At 53.3% G+C, this 16,136-nt stretch overlaps 1 protein-coding gene and 1 long non-coding RNA gene across 8 annotated transcripts in view; one reads left to right on the top strand and one right to left on the bottom strand.

Moving 5' to 3' along the window:
* The window catches only part of LOC138811236 (POU domain, class 2, transcription factor 2), an 81,327-nt gene that overhangs the window by 39,896 nt on the left and 25,295 nt on the right, over positions 1-16,136 (top strand). For 6 of the 7 annotated variants that reach the window (XM_069998937.1, XM_069998932.1, XM_069998933.1 and 3 more), the window contains exon 1: positions 10,840-10,919. The exons of the other annotated variant lie outside the window; for it this stretch is intronic. In XM_069998937.1, coding sequence (XP_069855038.1) covers positions 10,853-10,919 — 67 coding nt within the window. In that variant the 5' untranslated portion in view covers positions 10,840-10,852. Of the gene's footprint in view, positions 1-10,839; positions 10,920-16,136 lie in introns of those variants that run through there. 7 annotated transcript variants of the gene reach the window in all.
* Positions 1,623-10,690, bottom strand: LOC138811238 (uncharacterized). Its single transcript, XR_011367340.1, has 3 exons — positions 10,261-10,690; positions 9,079-9,306; positions 1,623-2,986 (listed from the first exon to the last, which is right to left on the bottom strand). It is a non-coding gene; the product is annotated as an uncharacterized lncRNA (long non-coding RNA).

Here is a 16,136-nt window from a genome sequence, read left to right as displayed (position 1 = left end):
CCTCTGTCCCATGGCTGTAAAAATAAACAGAGGAAGGGTCTTAAGCCCCTCTCCTGTCAGTCTGGGAGGTTAGAGGTTTGTGCCCGGGGTGGGGATGGGGGAGCTGTCTGAGAGGGATGGTCCATGCATCTGCCACAAACGGCTGTGTGGCGCTGCTCAAGTCACTTGCCTGTGCTAAACCTCGGCTCCCCGCAACACCTGGAAAATGGTGTGCTTTGAAGGCCCTGAGTTCTTTCCACTTCTGGGGAGGATCCTTACTCTGGGGAACACAGTTATCCGCCATTGTCACCCCAGAATCTCAGCTTCAAGCCTGTGTGTTCACATCCCCTTTGTGCCTGGGGAACATAAAGCACAGAGTCAGACCCCGAATGCCAAAGTTTTTCCTCAGTCTGGGCAGAGGAGTGACTTGGCAGCCCCACACTTAAAGGCCTTGTGAGGGATGCGTTCAAGACCCCAGCCCCGGGCTGGGAAGGTGGCTCAGTGGTAGAGTGCTTGCCTTGCATGCCTGAGGCCCTGGGTTCGATTCCTCAGCACCACATAAGCAAAAAGCCGGAAGTGGCGCTGTGGCTCAAGTGGTAGAGCGCTAGCCTTGAGCTGAAGAGCTGAGGGACAGCGCCCAGGCCCAGAGTTCAGGCCCCACAACCGGACCAAAAAAAAAAGACCCTAGCCCCCACCTCCACTATCCATTCCCTGGGGTGGTGGTTGTGGGGTTACTGGTTCCTAGTTCGGTGTTTGCCACATGGACGAGGCTTAAGCTGTAGCTGTGGCATGAGTGATGGAGAGAGGGAGAATTCCACCATAAGAAGCCACTAGCCAGTAGGTGAGGAGAGAGAGAGAAAGGTGGTCTCAGATGGGCCAGGCAGGGTGGGGTGGGGGGGAGAGCAGGGGACTCAGATATCTCCAGGTTAAACTGAGGAGCTGACAGATGGGAGACTCTTGGACCTCCAAGGTGACTCCAGGTCTCTGCCGAGAGGCTACCCTCATCTAGGACTGGGCGACCCCACCCACCACCCTCCGCCCTCACCAACAGAACTCTCCCCAGGGCTTTGCCCGCACTCCCCTACCTCATCCTCCCAGCTGTGGCTGCACAAGGGAGCAAGGAACTCTGAGAGGTCTCTCCCACTCCTGGGATGAGGTTGTTCATGGAAAAGATAAGGCAATTTGTAGACGTTTGTACCTGTCCACGTCACATGCTCACTCATACCTCCAGCAGTTCTAACCTTTCACCACTTACAAGTTTAGAACTCCTTCAGATCGCAGTTGTCCAGTCAGTAAAGGGCCTTGCTGACAGGGGACAGGAAGATCCTTTGGGGTCACTGTGTGGTGAGGCCAAGACATGGGCAAGAGGCCCAGGGCCCAGCCCTGGGTCAGGAATGAAGGAGGCAGGATTGGCTCAGGAAGTGGGATTCTGGCCAAGGCTGGGGAAATCCAGAACAAAGTGAGGGATGGAGAGGGCAGGTAGAGACCTGGGAGCACTTCTCCTGAAGCAGCGGTTTCTTTTCCACCCTGGCCTCCTGAAAGCCACCCCTAGGCACACTGAGTCCTCCCCTCTTCCTGCTTTACTAGCTGGGTACAGATTTGGGAGTTCCTCTCCATCTGACTCCTGGCACCTCTCCCCCAAGAGGTCCTCCCTGACTGAGTGGCCACTCTCTACTCTCCTGTCATCCCTGGCTGCTTTCCATGTGCTAAGCAGACCCCAGCCACCCTAAGTGTAGGTTTTTGGTTTTTTTTTTTTTAATCACTGTCCTGCTTTCCAGATGGGGACACTGAGGCTCAGAGAAATCTAGTGGCTCACCTAGGTTCAGTAGCCAGTGAACAGCAGAGCCAGGACTACTGCTCAGACCCGACCACTGCAGCTGGTCTTGCTTATTGGTTCAACCCAGGAATGTCTGTGAAAGGCCCACAGCTAGGGAGGTGCCTGGGAAATGTGACTTCCTGGGTGCAAGGGCTTCAAACCCTGGCTCTGCCATAGACTCACCAGTACCCCAAAGACAAGCAGTTGCTCCTCTCCAAGCCTCAGTTTCCTGGTCTTGGTCATAATCACATCTCACATGATATTTTTTGTCAGTGAATGGAGGTAATTGTCTTTCATTATCATCGTCATCATCGTCATCATCATCATCTTTTCCTTTTTGTGGCTGTACTGGAGCTTGAGCTCAGGTCTTCATACTTGCTAAGCAGGTGCTCTACCACTTGAGCCATGCTCTTTTCCTGTCCACTTTCTCTTTAGCAAGTAGGTACTGAGTATGTTGCAGGCAGAGGACACATCCGTGAACAGTCATCAGTTCTAATTTGAATGTTGAGTGTCAGCTTTATCTTAATATGGTATTAAAAATAAATAAAATGACTGAACAGCTGGGTGCCGGTGTCTCTCGCCTGTAATCCTAGCTACTCGCGAGGCTGAGATCTGAGGCTCATGGTTCAAAGCCAGCCTGAGCAGAAAAATTCATGAGGCTCTGATGGCCAATAAGCTTCTCAGAAAATGCTAGAAATGGTCTGGGAATGTGGCTTAGTGGTAGAGTGCTTGCCTAGCATGCATGAAGTTTAGTTCCTCAGTAGCACATAAACAGAAAAAGCTGGGAGCGGTGCTGTGGCTCAAGTGGTAGAGTGCTAGCCTTGAGCAAAAGAAGCTCAGGGACAGTGTCTAGGCCCTGAGTTTAAGCCTCAGGAACAGCATCACCTCCACCCCCACCCCCCACAAAAGAGGAAAGCTCTTGCTGTGAAGAGGAGCTTGGCCTCAGGCTGTAAGAACAAAAAGCCACCAAGTATGGAAGGGAGTAAGCAGGGGCTGGGAGAGCCAAGTAGCAGAGGGCAGTCCAGCCTGGTCACAAGGCAGGTCCAGGGAAGCCTTTCCAATAGGACTCTTGAAGTGGCTCGCTCAGCCAGCCTCCTTCTTGTCCTCTCAGGTTGGGTTTCACTAGTACCCTGGACAGCGGCTTTGGCCCCTCTGAGTGCTGGCAGCCATCGGGGCACACCCGGTTTCTTTCTGGGAAACAGAGATAAAAGAGATGGTAACCCATCCTCCATGAGAAAGAACCAGCCTCTGTCTGCAGAAGTGGACCAGATGTAACTGTCACTTCAGTGAATCATTGTGAATTGGGTGGAGGTGCTGATAGCACCCAGCACCCATGAGTCCCCCAACACATACTCAATGTCCCTTCCCCAGCATACCCCTTTCTCCTTGCTGGAAGTTACCACAGTCCTTACCTTTGAGATGCTTGTTTTTTTTTTTTGTTTGTTTGTTTTTTGGGTCCTGTCGTGGGGCCTGAACTCTGGGCCTGGGCGCTGTCCCTCAGCTCTTCAGCTCAAGGCTAGTGCTCTACCACTTGAGCCACAGCGCCACTTCTGGCTTTTTTTCTTTTTGCTTATATGGTACTGAGGAATTGAACCCAGGGTCTCGAGCATGCAAGGCAAGCACTCTACCACTGAGCCACCTTCCCAGCCGAGATGCTTGTTTGTTGACTTTTCCATCATGTAATATATTCTGGTTGTTTATTATTCCTGGAGATTGAACTCGGGGCCTCACACTTGTTGCCTGGCCTGGACTTAATCCTCCTATGTGTGCATCCCCACAGTGCTGGGATGGCAGGCCTGTGCCACTGCGCACAGTCACTGGTAGAGATGGAGCCTTGTGAACTTTGTTTTTTTCTGCTTGACGTGATCTCAAAATGGGATCCTTCAGTCTCTGCTTCCCCCCGTTTTTTTCCCTTTCAATTTTTTACTTACTTTATTTTTTGGTTGGTCATGGCACTTGAACTCAGGGCCTGAGCATTGTTCTTGACTTTTTCTGCTCAAAGCTAGGGCTCTACCACTTTGAGCCAGAGCTCCATTTTTGGTTTTCAGGTGGTTCACTGGAGAGAAGAGTCTCACGGGCTTCCCTGCCCTGGCTGGCTTTGAACTGCAGTCCTCATATTTCAGCCTCCTGAGTAACTAGGATTATAGGAGTGAGCCAACAGTGCCTGGCTGCGTATTCTTTTTTAATATAGCATTTTGCTATATTGCTTAAGCTGGTTTCAAACTGCCGGCTAAGAAGCAAAGCTCAGATCCTGAGCTCAAATCCTGGTACCAGCACAAAAACAAAAACAGTTCCAAAAGTCTGGATTGGAGTTGTGGCTCAAATAATAAAGTGCCAAACGCAAAAGAGCTGACAAGAGCCGGAGTTCGAGCCCTAGTAGCAGAATTTTTAAAAAATAAAGAAAATGTGTCATGATTTGGATGTTTTGCATAAGTAATACGAATGTTTGTAAATTGTTCAGTGAATTACTTTTTTTCTCTCAGTAGTTCCTAGAGAAGTTTATATATTCATTTCCATAGACTTATTCACGGCTATGTAGGATTCCCAAATATGGATATACTATAATTTACTTAGCTGCTGTCCTGTTGGAGACAGCAAGGTTGTTTCTGATTTTTTTTTCTTTTTGGTTGGTTGTGGGGCTTGAACTCTTGGCCTGGGCGATGTCCCTTAGCTCTTCAGCTCAAGGCAAATGCTCTACCACTTGAGCCACAGCACCACTTCCAGTTTTCTGAGTGGCTTATTGGAGAGAAGAGGACTTTCCTGCCCAGGCTGGCTTTGAACCACGATCCTCAGATCTCAGCTTCCTAAGTAGCTAGGATTACAGGCGTGAGCCACCGACATCCGACTGTGTGCCTGGTACTGCTAATGTCCTAGGACTACTACAGTGAACAAAATGGGAAAGGACGCCAGTTCAGAGAGCTTATATTTTAGATGGTAAAATTCCATCCAGCAGTAAAATTCCAGTCAAAACATCATATTTTAGCCCTATTTCTAGTCCTATTTCTTCATAGTATAGGATGTGGTAAGAAAATAGGAGTAGGTAATGGAGAGGAGTTGGAGGGGGGGGGGGCTTCCCGAAGGAGGCCTGGCAAGGACTGGCAGTATTCAAGAGGGGGATGGCGAAGGTACTTGGCATCCTCCAGTGTGGTGCTTGTGTGGGGGAGGAGATGTCCAGTAGGGCCCTGGAGACCATGGCTCAGGGAAATCAAGGAGTCCCCTGGAAAGCTCTGGATGGATCCAGAATATGGGTTGAATAGAGGAAGATACATTTCAGCCGTTGGACAGCTCCCTGCACAGGGATGGGCCTGTAGACTCCGGCTGTACACAACTTGGGGAGGGGAAGAGGGTGGTCAGAGCTAGTGAAGAGCGGAAGGTTGCTGGCACTCTGCAAAGTCTGGGCACAGTGGGAGATGTTGGGGCACCTGAATGGAGAGCAGAAGGTCCAGCAACGGATGCCTGCTCCTTTGGAGACTGAGGAAGGTGGGGATGGGTACCAAGGATCCTGTCTGGGGGAGACACACACAAGCCAGGGTGAGCTGGGCTTCGGGGCAGCACAACTCTGGGTCTGCCTACCCTCACCCTGACGCGAAGGTGGTAGTGGGAGGTGGAGGCCTGCGCCAGGCCTCCTGCAGAGAAGCTGCAGTCCCTGCCTGCTCTCTCACTTGCACACTGTCCCTCAGCTGCATCATCCATCCATCCGTCCTGCTTGTTCTTGTGTCTGTCTGTCAAGCCATAGAACTTCAGTGCTGGAAGAAGTCTTAGAGCTCTCCTCCAGCCCACCTCACACTCCACTCTGAGATGGGGAAATGGAGTCCTAGAGCATATAGAGGACTTCAGCCCTCTTATCTTTTCTCTTCTTTAAGCCACAGCACAGAGTTTCTCTTCTTGCTGGAGGTGAACTAAAAATTCTGGTGGATTTGGGAAACCGCTGGTGGTAGGCAGCTACGATGAGGAGTGTATGGGTCAGTAGGAATTTATAAAGCACCTGCCAGTTGCCTGGTCTGTAGGCCGAGTTGCGTCCAAGACACATCTTCCAGTTTCCCCCCAGACCTACTCCTCTTACCACTGTCTATCGGAGATGGCTTGACATCTGCCCACCTCAGGCCTTCTTGCTTGAATTTCTGTGCTCATCTTCATTCTCATGTCTCCATCCTCTTTAGTACCCAGGGCACTGTCCCAGCCCCCCCTCTATGGCCATCCTGCCTCCAGTATCACCCCATGATTCTGTCCTTACACCAGCCCCAAAGGACCTTCCTCATTCAAAAATCTGTCAGAAGCCTTCCACTTCTAGCCTCAAGGCTCAGATTTCTTCCTGCCATGACCTCTCCCCCCACCTCTCTCCTGACAGTACTGGAGTTTGAACTCATGAACTAGCCATGCTTCCTGTCCTAAAAGTGTTAGTGCAGGGCCTGCAAGGCCCTGTTCTTTGGCTCTGCACTCCTTGGCCTTACCTTCCTCCTTCACACTGTTCAAGCTGTACAGACTTCTTGTCCCCTCCCAGAATGACCACAGCCTCCTCTGTTCCCACTGTCTGGAGTGCCATCCCATATGTCTTTTGCCTGAATGCTGTGCTGAATTGCTGTATAAATGCCACCTCTTTAGGACAGCTTTCCTTAGGACACCTTCCATTTTACATATGCGTTTTTCTTGAAAGTATTCCTTAAAAGTGTTTTTCTAGGCCTGGGTGTAGTGGTGCACCTCTGTAGTCCTAGTTACTCAGGAGACAGAAGTTATGAGGATTGGTGTCCAGAAACAAAGAAAAATAATGGAAACATAAAAGGGTCAGGGGTGTGGTCAAGTGAAAGAGCTTCCACCTACTAACTGCAAGGCCCTGAGTTCAAACTCCAGTACTACCACAAGGAAGGAAGGGAGGAAGGAAGAGAAGGAGGGAGATAGGGAGGGAAATATTTTTCCAATTTAGAACTTCAAATTTTAGACACTCTCTTCCAAAAGAAAAGCTTTATGAAGGCAAAAGCCACTTCTTCCTTTTGCTTTCACCCCTTGTTTTCTCAGCCTACTAGAGACACGTAGAGCACATTTTGCATCCTTGTTGATGGATTGTTACCCCATCTATGGATCTGATTTCCTCCAGCTTTCTCCCTCTGACCTCCAGCTCCTTCCCTCCTCCTCTGGCTAATGTTTTCCAGGCTATCCTCCAATCTGTGATCTCTCCACCTCTGTCTCCAAATTAGCCAGGATTGTAGACATGACCCAGTGTGCCCGGCAAACCACAAGCTGCCTGACAGCCACTTGAATCCTAGTCTATCTCTGGGTGCCTCGGCTCCCAGGGGAAGTGTTTAGATGGAAGAAACTGGGGAAGGGTTGGCTCAGTCACAGACAGGAGCTGACAGTGCCTTGCTGACCATCAGCTGTGAAGGCTGTGGGCTGTAGGGCAATGCAGCGTTCCCAGTAAGAGAGAGCAGCTACCCCATGTCCACTGGGCAATGGAGAGCCCGGAAAGGGAGGCCCATGGCAGTATAGACACAGAGTAAGCTGTGGAGAGGACAGAACTGGATTTAAATCCTGACTCCTCTACTCACATGCTGTGCAACTTGGGGCAGGTGACTTTACCTCTCTGAACATCAAATCATCAGTAAAATGGAATAACAAACCCTGCCACAGAACAGATAGTGATGTGTTACTGCTGCTTCTGCTGCTACTACCACTACAGAGGAGGAAAAGGAGGAGGAGGGGGACAAGGAAGAGGAGGAAGAGGAGGAGGAGGAGGAGGAGGAGGAAGAGGAGGAGGAGGAGGAGGAAGAGGAGGAGGAGGAGGAGGAGGAGGAGGAGGAGGAGGAGGAGGAGGAGGAGGAGGAGGAGGAGGAGGAGGAAATTTTGAAAGTCCTTGACCATTGACTGTTTCTCAATAGAACTTGACTTTGACTCGGGGCTGTTGAAGTCCCCAGGAGCGGGGAGGCAGTGGCATGGGAACAAAGATAGGTTTGAGTTTGGGAAGTGGTTAAGAAGCAGGCCAGCCATGTCCTAGAGGCTGGCTAGGGCTGAGCCTGGGCTTGGCTAAAAAGGTACTTGAAGCTGGGTGCCAGTGGCTCATGCTTGTAATCCTACTCAGGAGGCTGACATCTGAGGATTCTGGTTCAAAGCCAGCCTGGGTAGGAACGTCCATGAGACTCTTATCTACCAAAATAAGAAAATAAGTAAGCCAGAAGTGATGCTGGGGCTCAAGTGATAGAGTGCTGGCCTTGAGCAAAAAAAAAAAAAAAAAGCTCAGAGATAGCACCCATATCCTGAATTCCAGCCCCAGGACCCACAGCAAACAAACAAACAAACAAACAAACAAACAAAGCATTTGAGGGCTTGGGGGACTGCATAGTTTGTGGCACGACCAACCACACATCTGTGCGCTTGTCTACCATCCCTAGCACCCTCCTGCTTTTCCGCTTAGTTAGGTCCCTAGGCCAGCTTTTCTCCCCCCAACCTAAGGCTACTTGCCCTGGGCTCTGCTGACACTAAGGTGCAGAAGGTGGGGGGCGGTGGGGGGAAAATGGGTGCTTACGAATCTTGGGTCCAATTTCACCTCCTGGCCCAGACACAGACTTGGGTCAGCTGTGTCTCCCCATCTCCCCCAGGCTAGAGGCCTGAGGGCCCTCCCTGAGCTCCCACAGATGAGGGCAGCACCCAGAAGGACCCGATGGGGCAGCGCTAGGGCTGCAGCTGGGGTGCCCCAGGAGTCCTGGGAAAGACTGGGGTGGTGAGCCGTGGAGAAGGTCCCTGGGGGTGGCCCTGGGGAAGAGGCCAGGGTGGGTGGGGGCTTGAGGGGTAAAGAACCTTGCTCTACTGTCCCCGGTGGGCTGGCTGCTCCCCCCCCACTACTCCCCGGCGGGCCCCCAGGGGACCTCGCTCTAATAATGTATTTGATCGACTCGCCGGCCGCGTACAAGCGATTATTGTCTTGTCGGGAGTCAAACGTATCGATCTGGCGAGAAATATGAGCGGAGCAATGGGGCCCGCGTGTCAGTTACCAGCCCCGCTGGCCCTGGGGAGCCCCCTACGTCTCCTTTAATTACCGCTCAGCCCTGAGCCCAGCCTGGCCTCCCCTGTGCCGCCTCCTGGCAGCCCCCCATACACCTGGAGTGGCCCCCACTGCTCCCCCCAAACCTGGGCCCTACCTGGTTTGCTCAGCCTGGCTCCGGGCCTCCTTGGCAGAGAGGCCTCCATCAGCCTCGGCCTGGGCCCATCCATTCCCAGCTGTCAGGCCCGGCCCACCCTGCGCCCCACCACGCTTTCTCCTACAGGCCCATCCTCCTTCCCCCTGATCGCTTCACCTGGTCTGAGGCAGGCCAGCGAGGGAGAGGGTCAGAGCAGGGGCGTTTCACCAGTCGACTGGGCGATCCCCTCTTGTTTCCCTTCAGAGGCTGGTCTGAAGTCATAGCCAAAGTATGTTCTCCCGGTGGGTGATGCCAATGGGCTGGGGTGGAGAGGGGGCAGCAGCCTGGTTCTGCCTCCTCTCCATATCCTCTGACCCCTCTCTCCAAACTCCGGAAACAGAAACCCTAAATAAAAAGCAAGAGCTTACTGGGCACATGCCGCTTCTTCAGGGCCTGAAGCCACTGCCACCGGGGTGCCACAGAACGCCTGGTGTGCGTGGTCCTGCGGCCCGCAGATGTCATCAGTGAAGCGGCCACCGCAACACCGCCCTGTCCTGGAGTGGAGCCGCGCGTCTAGGGCTCCGCATAACTCGGGGGTGCCCCCACAAAACACAGGGTTCATTCGTGTCTGGCCCCCCTGCCTCCCGGGGTGTGTCTGCAGCGCATGGTGGCTCACAGATGGACGCGAGGACTCGTGTCATGTTTGCCTCGAATGTTCTGCGCAGGTGGACACACACGCGCCGCTGGGCACGCACGGCCAGGCCTGGGCGGGCAATAGTTGCACATGGCGTTCGTGCCCAGGGGTCCACCTAAGGGGGCCGGGAGGGGGCCTGTGCCGGCGGGCAGAGGCAGCCGAGTGCGCGTGCGAACCTACACATCCGCGCGCACACGCGTGCTTGGAGGGCCCCTCGGTGCGGGGGACCACAGCGTTCGGCAGCCCCAGGGCCCACAAGGAGCGGTGAGGGCAGCAGGCTTGGGCGTGCCTTTGTCTGCGGGCACCGTGCGCCCGCGCGCCCGGAGTCCGGCGCCTTTGTGTGACCCTCGCAGGTGTGCGCCGGGGGGGGGGGGGGGGGGGGGGGGAGGGGCGCCGAGGGAGGGGCCCCGCCCTCCGGCCCGTCAGCTGAGCGTTGCTGCCCTCTGGCGAGCACCGAGGGAAGTGCCAGTGGAGGAGCGCCGCTGCGCGCAGGGTCCCCCCACTCCCGCTAGCAGCCAGAGGACTCCACACACGCCATGGGGGCGCCCAGTTCACCCTCTGGCAGATTGCTCACCGTCCCAGGCCAGAGATCCGACTCTCTCCCGTGCTGTCACTGCCTACAGGTGTGGAATAACACCTTCCAGCCTTGGCGGAAGACACCTTACCTACATTGCAGATAGGTGCAAGGCTTGATCCTCTCCCTCTGCTCCTGCTTCTTTTGGCTTCAGTGCTTCTTGGCTCTGGGTCTTTGAGAAAAATTACTCTTTCCACTTCCCATCCTCTTGTCTTTTCATGTGTAAAGTGGAGCAAATAACAATGCTTGCTTCTCAACAAGACACCTGTGAAGTGTGAGTGGCCCTGCTCGTGGTGGGAAAGCTCTCCCCGATAAACCTGCCAGCCAGTGTTTCATTGCTATTGCTACCGTCCGGGCCCCCGGGCCCACCTTCTCTCCCAGATCCAGTGCTCCAGTCCAGGTGTGTGTGCCCACAGGGTGGTAGGAGAGACAGCCACGACCACAGCTGCTGGCACCTCCTGGTGGAGGTGTGGGGTGGTTGCAGGAGTCACCTCTTCAAGCCTGCTTGTCTTCTATTCCACTAGCCCCCCAACTCTAACACACCTGCCTGATCTGGGGTCCTCTCTGCTGCTGGGGCTGGTCTGTGGGCTGGAGTATTTCCGAAGGGGGAGGACCAGCTCTGTGGTTTCCTCCTTGAGTGACTTCCGGCAGGGAGGGCTGGCCCCCTCAGAGAGGGCGGGGAGATGACACAGTTGTTCCCCAGCCCTGGCGGGGCTGGCAGCATGGTTCACTCCAGCATGGGGGCTCCAGGTAAGGGGCTGGTGCCTGTGCACCTGTGGTGGGGTGTAGACAGGCAGCACATTGGGGTTTGCTCCGCTGGCCCCTCCTGCCAGCCTTCCCTGCCCCTCATGCTCAGCCGTCTCCCTTGTCCTTCAGCACCTTGCTTCAGAAACACCCCTTCTCCCACATCGCCCCATCTTGCCCTCATCTTTGCTCCCTTTCACATCAGGCACTAGAAGTTTCCAACCTGTCTCCCCATGTCGCTACCCTGTTCCCAGGGGTTGCGGGCAGGGAGGGAGGGAGGGAACCAGGCAGGACATTAGGTGGAGAACCGTGCACCAGACAACATGGATTATCCTTCAGAGAGGTGCCAAGGGCTTAGAAGACCAAGTTGCTGAGCCTGAGTGCTATCATTCTTTTTTTGAGTGTGTGTGTGTGTGTGTGTGTGTGTGTGTGTGTGTGTGTGTGTGTGGTGTGCACATGTGTATCTGTGTATGGTGTGTGTGTGCACGTGTGTATATGTGTGCAGTCATTCTGCATCCTCTGAGTGGCTGTTGTGTGCTTGGGTAGAAGCCAGTTCGGGGTCTGTCGTGTGTGGTACTGTAGGGATGGCAGTGACTTCTTGGCTGCCTTTGTTTACCTCAGTGTCGTCTCCTCAGGTAGATCTTCCATGACGTTTCCATGCAAGCTAGTATTTATCCTGTCCCTCTTGGTCCCCCCACTCTGTTCTATCTTTTTTTTCTTGCCATTTATTACTGTCTGGAATTTCTTTCTATTTCTTTCTTTCTTTCTTTTTTGTTGGTTCTGGGGCCTGAACTCAGGTATCTAAGCTTCTTTTTGCTCAAGGCTGGTGATCTACAACTTGAGCCACTGCTCTACTTCCAGCTTTTGGGGCAGTAGTTTATTGGAGATAAGAGCCTCATGGACCTTCCTGTCCAGGCTGGCTTTGAACCACAATCCTCAGATCTCAGCCTCCTGATTAGCTAGGATTTCAAGTGTGAGCCACCAACACCTGGCTGAAATTTCATTATGTTTGTTTGTAAGTTTATTCCATGTAGCCTCCGCCAATGTCCATTGGCTGAGTGAATGCTAGGTGCCCAGCATCGGACAAGGTGACATGTTTGTTGTCTCGTTGAGTAGAATGTGTGTCTCTGTTTCTAGGGAGCATTAGCCCTCAGCAATGTCAATGAACATACCTGTGTTACATGCTTAGCCAAGTATCAGAACATGCAAGCACTTAGTACTCCATTTCTGCTTTGTCTGTGGCTATCAGGCATGACTGTGGGGAGGTGTCTGAGTGTGAGTCCTGGCTTGGGGTGCATCCTGTGTATGCACCAGCGGACAGCAGCACCCCTGCAGTCCTTCAGCAATGTGTGGTTACTGTGCAGTTCTGTGCGGGGTATGGAAAGATGACTGAGAAATGCAACTTTAGGTCTGTCCTTCTGGCACCCCAAGTTCTATGGAGAAGGCAGACCTGTCACCAGTGATCTCCAGAGTGCTCAGAGATGGGGTGAGAGGGGCTCCAGGGATTGTGGACACCCATAAGACATCCAGTTCAGCTAGTGTGATGCCGGGGGGGGGGCTTCCTGGAGGAAGGGGTGTCTGAGCTGGAATGTGAAGGTGGTGGGGATGAAGGCGCTGCAGGGTGGTATGTGATCACTCCTTGAGGCAGCTGTGTATACGTGTGTGGGTCTCTATAAACAGCACAGACAGGAGATCAGGGTGTCTGCACACATTTGGTGTGTGCTCCTCTGCTAGCTTGGCTGAGGTCAGGTGAGAGCTCATGGGTACCAGGGAGGAGGGTGGATCCTTGACTTGGGGTTTCTCACTCAACAGCCCTACCTGGGAGGACTGGTATGTGTTTTCCCTGCTGGACCATGGATCAATATGTGGTATAGATTCGAATCAATACATTGTGAGGACACCAACTAATTTGTGCGACCTTGGGCGGATCACTTGCCATGCCCGGTCTCAGGCTCCACATGAATGAACCGTCTTAGGGGTCTTCCCTGGTCATTGTGTACATGTGTGTGCATGACTCAGAGTGCGTATGTGCATGTCTGAGTGTGTGACTCTGGCTGTGAGTGTGTAAAGCACAGGCATGTGTGCACACATCTGTGTGTGTGTTTTCATACCTCCCCATGGCTTCCCACTTGAGCATGTATCTTTCTCATCTGCAGACCCATGCACATTTCTTCCTGGTCTCTTGTGTGTGCCTGTGCCTCGTGTGTACTGGCTGTGTGTGTGTGTGTGTGTGTGTGTGCTGTGTGTCATGTGTGCTGGCTGTGCATGTGTGTGTTATGTCTCATGTGTGCTGGCTGCGCGTGTATGTGCGCTGTGTCTCGTGCTGGCTGTGCATGTGTGTGTATGCTGTGTCTCATGTGTGCTGGCTGTGCATGTGTGTGTATGCTGTGTCTCATGTGTGCTGGCTGTGTGTATATGTGTGTGCTGTGTCTCGAGTGCTGGCTGTGTATGTGTGTGTGTGTGCTGTGTCTCATGTGTGTTGGCATGTGTGTGTGTTGTGTCTCATGTGTGCTGGCTGTGTATGTATGCTGTGTCTCATGTGTGCTGGCTGTGTGTTGGCATGTGTGTGTGTGCTGTGTCTCATGTGTTGGCTGTGCATGTGTGTGTGTGCTGTGTCTCATGTGTGCTGGCTGTGTGTATATGTGTGCGCTGTGTCTCATGTGTGTTGGCTGTATATGTATGCTGTGTCTCATGTGTGTTGGCATGTGTGTGTATGTTGTCTCATGTGTGCTGGCTGTGTATGTGTGCTGTGTCTCATGTGTGCTGGCTGTGTGTATATGTGTGTGCTGTGTCTCGTGTGCTGGCTGTGTATGTGTATATGCGTGTGCTGTCTCATGTGTGTTGGCTTGTGTGTATGTATGTTGTGTCATGTGTGCTGTGTGTATGTGTGTGTGCTGTGTCTTGTGTGCTGGCTGTGCATGTGTGTGTGTGCTGTGTCTCGTGTGCTGGCTGTGTATGTGTGTGTGTGCTCTGTGTGTGTGTGTGTGTGTGTGTGTGTGTTCTGTGTCTTGTGTGCTGGCTGTGCATGTGTGTGTGTGTGCTGTGTGTCATGTGTGCTGGCTGTGTGTGTGTGTATTGTGTCTCATGTGTGCTGGCTGTGCGTGTGTGTGTGTGCTGTGTGTCATGTGTGCTGGTTGTGTGTGTGTGCTGTGTGTCATGTGTGCTGGCTGTGTGTGTGTGTGTGTGCTGTGTGTCATGTGTGCTGGCTGTGTGTGTGTGTGTGCTGTGTCTCATGTGTGCTGGCTGTGTGTGTGTGCTGTGTCTCATGCATGCTGGCTGTGCGTGTGTGTGTGTGCTGTGTCTCATGTATGCTGGCTGGCTGTGTGTGTGCTGTCTCATGTGTGCTGGCTGTGTATGTGTATGTGTGTGCTGTGTCTCGTGTGTGTGTGATATCTCATGTGTGCTGGCTCTGTGTGTGTGTGTGTGTGTGTGATGTCTCATGTGTGCTGGCTGTATGTGCTGTGTCTCATGTGTGCTGGCTCTGTGTTTGTGTGTCTGTGTGTGTGTGATATCTCGTGTGCTGGCTGTACGTGCTGTGTCTCATGTGTGCTGGCTGTATGTGCTGTGTCTCATGTGTGCTGGCTGTGTGTGTGTGTGTGTGTGTGTGTGTGATGTCTCATGTGTGCTGGCTGTATGTGCTGTGTCTCATGTGTGCTGGCTCTGTGTTTGTGTGTCTGTGTGTGTGTGTGATATCTCGTGTGCTGGCTGTACGTGCTGTGTCTCATGTATGCTGGCTCTGTGTGTGTGTGTGTGTGTGTGTGATGTCTCATGTGTGCTGGCTCTGTGTGTGTGTGTGTGTGTGTGATGTCTCATGTGTGCTGGCTGTACGTGCTGTGTCTCATGTGTGTTGGCTCTGTGTGTGTGTGTGTGATGTCTCATGTGTGCAGGCTGTGGCTGTAGCTGTGATATGGGCACTGTGTAGCATCTCTTGCCTGTCATCAGCACAGCCAGGGCCACCTCTCGTGTGGTTGCTGCTGCCCATACTTCCATCCTTTCCTCCTGATCGCTAAGAAGTGCTCACTCCCGTGAGGCCGTGAGGCCATGGGAACAGCTGGGGAGGCTGAGGGCATGTGAGGTGCTGTTGCTGGGGAGGCCAGGGGCTGGGCCAGCTGCCCCCACTGAGCTTCCCAGCAGCACCAGCCCTGCCCACAGGGGCTCCCGGCTCTTGATGGAGGCAGGCTGTGGAGGCAGAGGACCCAGGGGACAGGCCAAGTGGGGCCAGAAGGGGTGAGGGGCAGTCCTTGGGCCCTCTATATTTAGCCCCATTTTCGGTAAGTGCTAACGAGAAGCTGGCCTGAGTCTGCTAAAACTGGCTGGGGGAAACGCAGAGGAGAAGTGAAAGTCCAGGGAGGGAGGGCCACGAAGGGTGTTGCGGGGCGGGGGGGGGGGGAGAAGGACCCAAGTCCCAGACCTGGGGCATTTGGGGCAAGGGTGGTGAGCTCGGGCCTGGCAGCCCAGGGTAGTAGTCTAGCCTGAGAACGTTGAGACTCAAGGTTCAAGACAGCTCCAAGGGGCTTGGCCTGTTTATATTTCCAGTTCCTCTAAAAAGTGAGATACGTTGCCCAGGCTGGCTTCAAAGCACGATCCTCAGATCTCAGCCTTGAGTAGCTCGGGTTACAAGTGTGAGCCACCAGCGCCATACTCAAACCGTTCTGTCTATACTTACCATTGTGGCAGAGGGACCCTTACCATGACAGTTGAAGGCAGAGTTGCTTGGTGGAGGGTTGAGGTGTCAGGCAACAGCAGAGATGGGGGCTTGTTTGGCCAGCCCTGGTCAGTGGGGGAATTGGTCATTCCAAAGACACAGCCGCGGCTGGCCGTGGTCCACACGCAATTCCAGAACTGAGGAAGGCATAGTGCAGGATTGCGGTCTGAGGGCAGCCTAGACATACATGGGAGATTCTCTCTGAAAAATAACTTAAAAAAGCAAAATAGAAGCTGAGCTCTGGTGGCTCACACCTGTAATCCTAGCTACTCAGGAGGCTGAGACCTGAGGATGATGGTTCAAAGCCAGCCCAGGCAGGAATGTCCTTGAGAGTCTTTATCTCCAGTGTACTTCCCCCAAACTGCAAGTGGAACTGTGGCTCAAAGTGGTAGCATTAGCCTGGAGCAGAAAAGCTCAGGGATAGCGTCCAGGCCCTAAGTTCAAGCCCCAGGACTGACAGAAAGAAAGAAAAAAAAAGAAAGAGAGAGAGAGAGAGAAAGAAAAGAGAAAGAAAGAGC

Source organism: Dipodomys merriami, unplaced genomic scaffold (genome assembly GCF_024711535.1).
Source record: "Dipodomys merriami isolate MVZ:Mamm:240054 unplaced genomic scaffold, mDipMer1.0.p SCAF_52, whole genome shotgun sequence".
Taxonomy (NCBI): Eukaryota; Metazoa; Chordata; class Mammalia; order Rodentia; family Heteromyidae; genus Dipodomys; species Dipodomys merriami.
Note: the sequence above shows the minus strand (reverse complement) of the source record. Positions and strands in the feature narration are given on the sequence as shown.